The 10456-nt window shown below is 35.6% G+C and overlaps 1 protein-coding gene across 4 annotated transcripts; it reads right to left on the bottom strand.

The window, feature by feature from the left end:
- Positions 1-6827: 6827 nt before the first annotated feature.
- D1 (D1 chromosomal protein) lies at positions 6828-10119 on the bottom strand. Of its 4 annotated transcripts, none has more exons than XM_073988168.1 (4): positions 9885-10099; positions 9279-9824; positions 8887-8991; positions 6828-7897 (listed from the first exon to the last, which is right to left on the bottom strand). In XM_073988168.1, the coding sequence occupies exons 2-4, from the start codon at positions 9646-9648 to the stop codon at positions 7467-7469; spliced, it is 906 nt and encodes a 301-aa protein (XP_073844269.1). In that variant the 5' UTR covers positions 9649-9824; positions 9885-10099; the 3' UTR covers positions 6828-7466. The 4 variants fall into 4 exon arrangements, with proteins under 4 accessions (XP_073844269.1, XP_073844279.1, XP_073844289.1 ...); XM_073988178.1 differs by having other exon boundaries at positions 9279-9827; positions 9885-10069; XM_073988188.1 differs by lacking the exon at positions 8887-8991 and having other exon boundaries at positions 9885-10119.
- Between the last annotated feature and the right edge of the window lie 337 nt (positions 10120-10456).

Below are 10456 nucleotides of genomic sequence, written 5' to 3'. Positions count from 1 at the left end.
TTTGACTTTTGGTATTCATTCGCCTCAGTACTTCATTATTTGAAATGTGATCTATCCAGGATATCTTTAAGATCCGTCGGTATATCCAAATCTCAAACGAGTGCAGTCTTCTCTCGTCTGCTGCTTTTAGTGTCCATGTTTCTGCCGAGTATAATAGTACTGACCATATGTAGCATTTAACAAATCATTTTTTTGTTTCCAGGGTTATGTCATGGCTCGTTAATATTTTTCGATACTTAAAAAAAGAGTTTCTTGCCATTTCAATTCGACATTTTATTTCCATTGATGGATCCCAGTTTTCGTTAATTTGAACTCCGAGATATTTGAATGTTGAGACTCTTTCTATTGGAGTACCATTGATGCTTAAAAGAGTGTTGGATTCGACGCCTCTTCTACTTATAATCATGAACTTTGTCTTTTTTATATTAATTTTTAAGGCATATGACGTACTTGCATGTTCAAGAGCATCTATTAATTTTTGTAGTCCTGCGAGGCTGCTTCCAATTAGGGTGGTGTCGTCGGCATAACGAATATTGTTTATAATTGTGTTGTTTATTCTTATTCCGATATTTTTCCCACATATTGACTCCTCAAATATTTTTTGAGAGTACAGATTAAACAGAAGGGGCGATAGTATGCACCCCTGCCTTACACCTTTTGAAATTGGAACATTTCCAGTAATTTCACCATCTACTTGAATGTTTGCGGTCTGTTGCCAGTATAGGTTTCTGATGCATTTTATGTCGCTATCCTCTAACCCAATTGAAATCAAAATTTCCATTAATTTGTGGTGGTTGACCGTGTCGAATGCCTTTTCGTAGTCGACAAAACATACGTAGACATCTTTTTGTACATCGCGGCAGTTTTGTATGAGTACATTCAAACTAAGTAGGGCCTCTCGAGTTCCCATGCCTTCCTTGAAACCAAATTGCGTTTTCCCCATATGTGCTTCACATATTGGGTATATGCGCCTATGTATTATCTTTAAAAATATTTTTAGGGCATGACTCATAAGGCTTATTAATCTATAATCTCCGCACGTCTTCGCATTGTTTTTCTTGGGAATCATAATAAACGTAGATTTTAGCCAGTCTTGAGGGTATTGTCCTGTTTCATAAATTTGGTTGTATAGCTTCAACAATAGTTGTGTATTTCTTCCATCTAGTAATTTAAGTAATTCAGATGGGACTTCATCCGGCCCGGTAGCTTTGTTGTTTTTCATTGAATTTATGGCCACATCTAATTCGCTTTCTGTAATGCGTCTTCCCCCAAAATTGGCTTCTCCATCTGTGCTATGCATTTCGGTTCTTGCGGTATCTGTGAACAGGCTTCTAACATATTTTTCCCAGTGTTTTTTCTTTTCTGCAGTTTCATATATGGCTGTATTATTCTCATCGAAAATAAATGTAGATGATCTTTTTGAATATATTCCAGATGCCTCTTTTAACTTTTTGTGGAGATTGAAATCGTCATGTAAGATTTGGAGTCTTTCAATTTCCTGGCACTGTTTGTTTAATTGCGCATTTTTTGCGGCCCGAGTTGCGACTTTTATTTCTTGATTAATTTCCCAATATCTTTCATAGTTTGAATTCTTATGTTTGCTCCTTTCTATGCGAAGTGCGCGTATCTCGTCGGTCATCCATGTGTCCTCTCTTTTAGATGTTGTGGTTCCAAGGATATTGCTGGTTATAGTATTTATTGAATTTTTTACATTGTTCCATAAGGTCTCGACATCTTCTCCATCAATATTTTGTAGTCCTGCATTAAGGTGATCTTTCATTGATTGTTTAGTGGAAGGATCGTTTAATTTATGAATGTTAACTCTTCGCTTTGGTGTTTTCTTTCGGATAGTAGTTAGCTTTATCTGTAATTTCCCTAACAGAAGATTATGGTCCGAGGGAACATCAGCTCCTGGATACGTAGAACATTTATTCATGCAGGAGGAATACCGCCTATTTATTAAAATGTAGTCAATTTGGTTTCTAACAATGTTTCTGTTATTGTCTTGTGGCGATTTCCAGGTGTAAAGTCGTCTTGGATGGAGGCGAAACATAGTATTAGCAACCTTAAAACTGTGTTCTTGACAGAATTGTATTAGTCGTTCTCCTCTTTCATTCCGTTGTCCTAAGCCAAATTTTCCGGTGATTCCGGTTGTTTCTTCTTGCCCAACTTTAGCATTAAAATCTCCCTGGATTATTGTAATATCGTGTGGTTTTGTCATCTTTAATAAATTTTCAACGTCGTAATAAAACTTTTCCAATTCATCATTATCGCTATCACTTGTAGGTGCATATACTTGTATTATGTTCATGTTTATTGGTTTTGCAGATATTTTTATCATCATCGCCCTATCAGAAATTGGAACATATCCAGTGACACAGGTCGCTATGTGGCTTTTTACTATAATAGCAACGCCCTTTCTATGAATTCCCTCTCTATTTCCGGAATGATAAATTTTTACGTTCTGGGAAATAAATTCCGCATCCTCCACCCACCACGTTTCACTGATACCCAGGATATCAATTTGTAGTCTTCCCATTTCGCTTATGGTGTTGTCTAGTTTTCCAAGCTTATAAAGACTTCTCACATTCCAAGTTCCTATTCTAAGTCTGGTTTTGGTTTTACCTCCGGGGATTCTTAGCACCCTCTGATTGCCGGAGACTGAGGGCCGTAGGTTATTTTCTGTATTCATTGTAATTGTATGATTTTTCTAGGCATTATACTATGTTTACATTTACGAAATCCACTCGATTTCATCTGTCAATTCCTTTGTGTATACGTCAAATGAAAACTCATCTGAAATCGATTGGATTTCATTTGACGTTTGAGCAATGGAATTGACAGTTGAAATCGAGTGGATTTCGTAAATGTAAACATAGTATAAGAGTGGTAAAAGAGAAAAGTGTAAAAATTGCACAAAATTGCTCTCTCATGAACATTTTTACCAGAGAAGTAAAGGAACGGAATCATGGTAGATCTGGCAGCAATGTCAAAAAGAAACATAAAAAATCATATTTCGTCTTTTCTTTCACACTTTTTAATTTCGTTTTGTCAGCGTTCGACTTTTTGTTCTGTTTTTCGTCCATTTTCTTCTTCATTGTGAAATAATCGTCAGACAAAAGTCGAAAAATCAATTCTGCCATTTTTTACCTGCAGAAATTTGTCTGGTAGCCTGTGGTAGAAGAGAAAGGCATATGTGCTCTCTCTCCTCTCTCACTCTCTTAAAAATTGCTGCCAGTTTTAACACTTTTTGGGGTTAAGGAACGCTTTGCAGGTTAAAAATGGTAACAAATTGTAAAAATGATAACCTCAGGTAAGTAACCCTGCGTTTACAAATGACAGGACAGTTGACTTCATATATTGATTGTCAAAATCCAACAACTTGCTTATTTGATGTAGGCGTCCCGACAACTGCAAAAACAGTTGTAAAATTTTGAATGAAAATCGTCGATTTCTTTTTGTTTTCTGTTCAAATATTTCGTTTTTGTTCATGTTCTTTTGTTTTCAACACATTTCAATTATTATTTCACTTATTTTTACAAAAATGTCAAAAATTTGCCTTCCCTACTGTCTGTGAAAAAATGATGGACAACTGGGAGACAAACTACAAATGTATGTATGTGTTAGTAAATCAGAGTTGTATTTGAAGACAAACTGTCTGGTGTAAACGCCTAGTTAAGGAACACAGCTATAATTAGTAACATCTTCTGAATGTCTTTGATGTATAAAAGTGTAATTTATTTGATTAAAGTTGTTAGTTTTGTCTAAAAACAAAAACACTTAAAATTTTCTCTTTTTCACAACAATTAGAGCACACAAGGTATGAAAAAGACCCTTCAGTGCTGCCAAATTCAATGATTATTTTTCTCACATTATTCACGATAGGAGGAATGTTCTCTCGAGAAAAATCTATTCCGCGAGAATATTCATGATTGGGCTGATTACACTGTGCAACATTTTTAAGGTGATCTTGTGCAAGCACTTCGAACTGAGGATTTTTTGAAAGTACAGACCCAAACGACAAGAAACCCTAGTTGGTTTTTGTTGTGTCAGATCCAGCTCGCATTTTATGGCCCCATTTAAACATGGTTAAATATTGAGTTTTTAAAGAAATTCGGGGCTATATCTCTGAAACCAATGCGAATCTTCTTTTGACCTCTGAAGCAAATTTATAGATAAGGACAAGAATAAAATATTTGGAGAAATAATGAACTCGAAAAACTACATTTATTGCCTCAAATTTCATTAATTTTTTCTGAATATTTTCTTTGGGAAAAATATTCCCTGGAATGTAATACACAACATGTCATTCATTCAGAACATGTCATTGTTGTAAAATGCCTCTATGCCGTTGTTTTCAGTAAATTTTTCAACGACGATTTAATAAAAATGCCAATAATGTAGTGAAATCCGAAATTCGAAAAAAAACTGTTGGTGTGAACTGTGTTTGCAATACGTGTTGTAAAAGATATGATGCAAAATACCGCTGAAACAACATGAAGTAATCATTCTAGAGTTTCAGAATGTTCTAAAGAATGGTTGAGTACTTTATTTGGAAGATTTTTGCAAATGGATACTTGGTTCAACTCCCAATAGTTTAGCCGATACTGACCAGAATTTCAGCAATTATGTAAAATTTTCTATATTTTATAGATTTTGATGTCATAAATGGAGTTTTTCTTATGTGGTATTTCCAACAGATAAGTTCTATTAGTTTAGGGCTACAATATTGCTAAAGACAGCAAGGCCAAATTCCTATTCGTTTCTGAGATAAAGGTCTGATAAATGCAAAAAAGTGTAGATTTAGCCCGGTTTAGATGAGGCCATAAAATCCGAACTGGATCTGACAGGACAAAACCCTACAAGGGTTTTTATAGTCTAAATATGTACTTTCAAAAAATGCATACTAGAAGTTGTTTGCATTTTCAGTGTTGCATAGTGTTAGTCTCAACTTACATTAGGCGAGTTTAATTGCGGCAATTGTCATTTTGTAGGAGAGAGAGGTGAGGCATATGGTAACCCTTTGCCTCTCAGCACCCTCTCTCACCTACAAACTGACAATTGCCGCAAGTAAACTCGCCTAATGTAAATTGGGACTTATTCAATGTATTGTTCAACAAATTCCACAAATATTTACATTTATCATCATATCTTTCCTTTACCGACCCACCGCATGCCGATTCCAACGATGTATTTCTTTTGTTGGGGAAATGTATACTTACCGACATGGTAGAATAAAGTAAAGGTAGGCCACAGCTAACAGCTGATTACAATTTTTTTCTTTTTATGGCCTAATCTGTCAAAAGCAGGGTTGACATTTTGTACTGTTTTTGACATAATGCAATCATAAAGGTAGATGTATCGCTGAATTGTTCCAACAAAAAACTTCTGCTGTAACACTATATCTTAAAATTTACAACAAGGACAAATAATGTGTATTCGCGTGGCAAAATAAAATTGTTGATTTTTTAGCAAAACTTACGAATGAACAATTTATCAAATATTGATATTAATTTAAATTTGTTCCAAAAGTACGGGATGTAAAAATTAGAATTTTTGTAAGAATTCTGCTGACATTTATCAGCAAATCGGATGCCAGCAATCACGATGTCAGATTAGCCAAACTTGTCAAGTAGAAAATAAGTGAATGACATTTTTTCATTGTCATAAGTTTGGGAAGAACTTTTGCTATTTTTTGAACACTTTTCCAACAAGAATTTTCTGGAGCCTAGCTAAAGAAATGTTTTTACACTATATGGCACTTTCAACATATAAAAAGTGAAGCTCTAAGTTCCATATGTTTTTGTAATACGAGATAGCTTTGCAGGTACATCTACCATTATTATTTTACCATGTCATTTGACGTTTTAAGCCATGGCTGACGGGTGGCATTTCTCAGTGATTTTCATACCTGGCCTACCTCTACTTCATTGTACCATGCTTACCGAGATATAGGCCTCCGAAGTCTTAAATCCCCGGCCGAAGGCCGACTACTTAAGAAAACTTACGATTTAAAGGAAATTTTTGTATTTTTTTCTGCGAAGGGTCGGTAAAGGAAATTTGTTCCCATTTTTCATTCATAATTTTGTTTTTTAGTTCTTGCTTTCAAACAAACACCTTTTTTACATCTACCTTCATAATATTCCCTAAAGTACACATAGGTTTTCATAGTTCGATTACCGGTTACTCTCGAAACATTCGATCGAATCTCGTCATGCCGCTTTTTCACGAACAAATACTCGATCGAATCGAATCACGTAATTAGGCCCCAGATCGACGAGACATTCATTTTGGTATATATATGGGTCCACGACCATTATTTCGATTGTTACAAACTTTTTGGCCAAAACCAACAACTAAAAATGTAAATATTTGTTGAACAATACTTTGGGTAATAATTTCGGAACGAAGTTGTGCCAGAAAAATGTTGAGACCGCCGCCTCCGTGGTCCCCTCAACAGCATCTACAATCTAAGGACAACTCACTTGAGGCTGTTACATTGGTCCTGGGTTTTCCTCCGTCCCGGCACGAACCAAAAGAATCCAGAGTAGGCATCGCATCTCGGCGTATGCTGCTCCAAAATTATAACTCTTAAGTTTCTTTAATCATATTTCGAAAAATCGAAGCTGTTAGTTGTTATTGGTGGTGAACGTAGATATATACAGCCCAATCATGAATATCAACTCCCGTGAGTTTTCTCACCTTCCCCTTTAAATTGCAACGGCAGAAAGACAAAACTCACGGTGAGTTGACATTCATGATTACCCTGATAATCCTAACAAAAGCTATTCCTTAATACTAACAAAACCGATTCCAAACCAATGTTATAATGTACATATTATCTGATATATGTATTTATTTGAATACTTTATTTTCTACATTTTATGATAATCTTTAGAATCAAGTTTGTTTGTTTAATTTAATTTTGAAATTTTTCTTTAAAAAAAGTTCTTACAAATATAAAGATGAAATAAAGTATATGTATGAAAGATTTCTCCCCAATATACTTTTTAATGTATGAATGCGGGGATTTCAATAGTATATTCAAGGAATACATTTGAATACTTTGTTGGTTCAAGAAAATAACAAAGACTAAAGTTAAATTTTACAAGTACAAAAAATATATGTACGACAACTAAAGAAAGAAATGGAATTACAATATAGCGATTTTTTATACATTTTTGTGGAAATTATGGCATTTTTCTTTAGTGAACAAAAGGAAAAGACACAGAATAAATAATGATAATTTCCTCTCTGGATTAAAAAACTTATCTAAAATAATTTCTTATAATCAAAGATATTATTTGAAAAAATCCTCTTCTTTGAGAATTGATTTAAGGTGATGTCCATCATTTTTGTTAGGATATTATGGAATATCCGGCTAAATTGATACAAATGAATAATATCATTGCAATATTATTTGATGCTTAGAATAGAGTCATTTTGAATGTGTGTTTGTTCTATTTTTAATCTGAATCTTGGTGTTCATCATCATCGTCTTTAACTTTCAACAATTCATCATCGTCTTCATCTTTATCTTTTTCATCATCTTTCTCTTTTTCGTCATCATCTTTATCGTTTTCGTCATCTTCTTTATCTTTTTCTTCTTCATCATCATTTTCATCATCATTGCTTTCGGCAGCTTTTTTGGAAGCTTTTGGTGGTCTGCCACGTCCTCTTCCTGTACTGACCGGCGTAGGTTTTGCTGCTTTACCTGATCCTGGTTTTCGGCCTCGTTTCTTGGGTATAGCTGCAACATCACCATTCTTTTGTGCAGCGGCAACTTCTTTTTTGGGGCGACCTTGTCCACGACCAGAACGCGAAATGTTTAGATTAACGCCACCTGATGAGGGACGTCCACGTGGATTTTTTACTTCGTCGTCTTTTTCGTCAGAGCCTAAAAAAAAAAAAAAATTAAGAAAAAAATGTAAATAACTGGAAGGGTAGATTATGTTGGAACATTTCGGCGCCCTTTTCTCAGGAAGTAATGGTAAAGAAATAAAATGTAATCATGTAAATTTGGAACAACTTTGAAACAAATTTGGAACAAAGAACTTTGAAACAAATGAATACACTCTTCTAAAAATTCAACAAGATCGGATCCAAATGAATACCCTCTTCTAAAAATTCAACACGATCGGGGAATTGAAAAAGTTTTGAACTCTTGCGGAACAGGAACCTGAAGTAATGGACTGACATAGTCCATTTTTGATTTGGATCCAATCATAGGAGTAACTCCTGTTGATATAGTTGTAATCAGAAATCACTAGAACTATCTTAGATATTTTTAAAACTCTTCTCGAAACTCAGATGAGGAAGAACTCTCCTCACGGCGGTAACACCCATCTTGTGTTGATATCCGGTAAAGTCTTCGTCTCCTCATAACGATGGTCCATTGGAGTCATGAGAAGGCAGACCTCAGAGAGGTATTCGGGCAGGCTTGAATATTTGTTCACTACATAGCGCTAACATTTTCACACCACAGACCGGCCTATTGCTTGATAACAGGTCAACAAGGGTTCTTTGTCAGCACCCAAGTGCTACCGGCCAACGACTTGAGAACTTTGAGAACTTCTGATATTTTCGCAAACAGCTGTGGCTTGCGCGAACGACTAAAACATGTTGTCGAACGTTACAACCACCAATATCTTGGGGTAGTTAGTGGTCGGAATCAGAGCAGCATCTACCAATATGTTCAGGATGGAGCCTCGTTTCAGCCGTCCTTGCGGTGAACAACGTAACAGTGGATTTAGCGGCCGATATGTTAATATTCCTCATTTGGAAGAACTGTACCAGCTATGTAGACATTTAACCTATCACTTGGATTTCTTTTGCCTTACAAATTCTAATGACTTGTAGTAACTAATCTAAAAAAAAAAAACTTACTCTCATTGTCGTTTTGTTTAACCTTTTTGGGGCGACCACGACCACGGCCTGATGGTGTCGGTTTACTTGCATCATTTGAAGTGTCCTCATCGACATTGCCCGTTGCTGAAATATTACGATGTTTGGTGAGTTTTAGAGAAATGTTTTTAACTTTTGTGAGGGAGGAGTAGAGCGAACCTGATCGGCTGATCCGTTCGAACGGATGCCAGTGATAGCAAACCCTAGTATTTTTGTTGTAGTTGTGATCACCTCAACAAAAACTAACAGTGTTGTGGTAAACATTTCATAATTCAACAGAAATCGCCTAGATGGATTTATTTGCCCTTACAAGTTCTAAGATATGTACCCGCTCAATCCATATATAATAATAAAAAAATGCAAATTAAACTTACTCTCATCGTCGCTATTTTTAACCTTTTTCGGGCGACCACGTCCGCGGCCTGATGGTTTACTTATTTCAAGTTTTGCCTTTTTTGTTGGCGTTGCTGCATCATTTGAATTATCCTCATCGGCATCAGATACATCATCTTCATCATCATTACTAGCTACTGGTATTTTTTTTGGACGCCCACGTCCCTTGCCCGTTGCAACAATGGTGGTAGAGCTCTTTTTGGTTGATTTAGGTCGTCCACGTTTAGGTTTGCCATTTTCTGCGGCATCACCAACGCGTCCTCTTTTCTTTGGTACAGTAACCGGAGACGACGTTGAGCCGCCTTCTTCCGTTGAAGAACCTTCAAAATCCGAAACTTTTGTATCCGCCATTTTTAGTTGTTTCCTGATATACTGAAGTGATGATGTGCCGCCACAGGCTACTTTCTATGCGTATGTTTTGTTGTTGGATTTTTCTTCGTTTATTTGCGCGCTCTTATACTATGCTTTGTTATTCATTCGCTTTATACAGATTTTTTTCTCTGCTTAGTGAAGGCAACACAAAGATTCTGCTGGGGAAAAAATATAATATAATTACTTTTTTAATTGCTTACTTTATTATAGCTTACCTATACGGAATGCGTTTTGTACAGTTATTACTTCAAATTAAACGATTCCACGGTCTTCAAAAACAAAACACATTTATTTTCACAATTTAATTTTCTGGAAGTTTATACTTTTCGCCCTTCTTTTCCGCTTGTTTCTCCCACAATACCCTCACTCTTCAAAGGATTTATTCGAATGACGCCAAAATAAAATTCAGTTGCCGGTTTTAGCCGATTGCCGATTGCAAAATATCGCACGCCGTCACAATAATCCAGGTAGATGTAGCGAGGAACAAAAATGAATGCCAACATTAAGGTAACAAGGTAATCAACACAAAGAATTACTACCTGTCAAAATATGCAAACAAGATGAAAAAATAGATTACCGTGACATATTAGAAATACAGCATAAATAAGCAATTATTTTAAGAATAATAATTACTTTTACCATTTCTAAGCCGAATACATAATCAAAGTTTTAGTGATGTTTTGCCCTGTGAGCTGAGAAAAAACAACAGTGTGACGCCGACACTAAAGTGGTGTTTACACTATTGTGCCATGACACATAAGATCTGTTCCTTTACGGGCAAGAATCT

This window comes from Musca autumnalis, unplaced genomic scaffold (genome assembly GCF_047663935.1).
Source record: "Musca autumnalis isolate F117 unplaced genomic scaffold, ASM4766393v1 scaffold_1, whole genome shotgun sequence".
In the NCBI taxonomy this organism is placed as follows: domain Eukaryota; kingdom Metazoa; phylum Arthropoda; class Insecta; order Diptera; family Muscidae; genus Musca; species Musca autumnalis.
Note: the sequence above shows the minus strand (reverse complement) of the source record. Positions and strands in the feature narration are given on the sequence as shown.

Excerpts from the sequence above, each read along its gene's own strand:
- D1 (XM_073988168.1), bottom strand. The coding sequence starts at position 9,648 with ATGGCGGATACAAAAGTTTCGGATTTTGAAGGTTCTTCAACGGAAGAA. Across the intron at positions 8,992-9,278 it reads TAAAAATAGCGACGATGAGA|CAACGGGCAATGTCGATGAG; the intron begins GTAAGTTTAATT and ends GTAATATTTCAG. Across the intron at positions 7,898-8,886 it reads TAAACAAAACGACAATGAGA|GCTCTGACGAAAAAGACGAC; the intron begins GTAAGTTTTTTT and ends TTTTTTTTTTAG.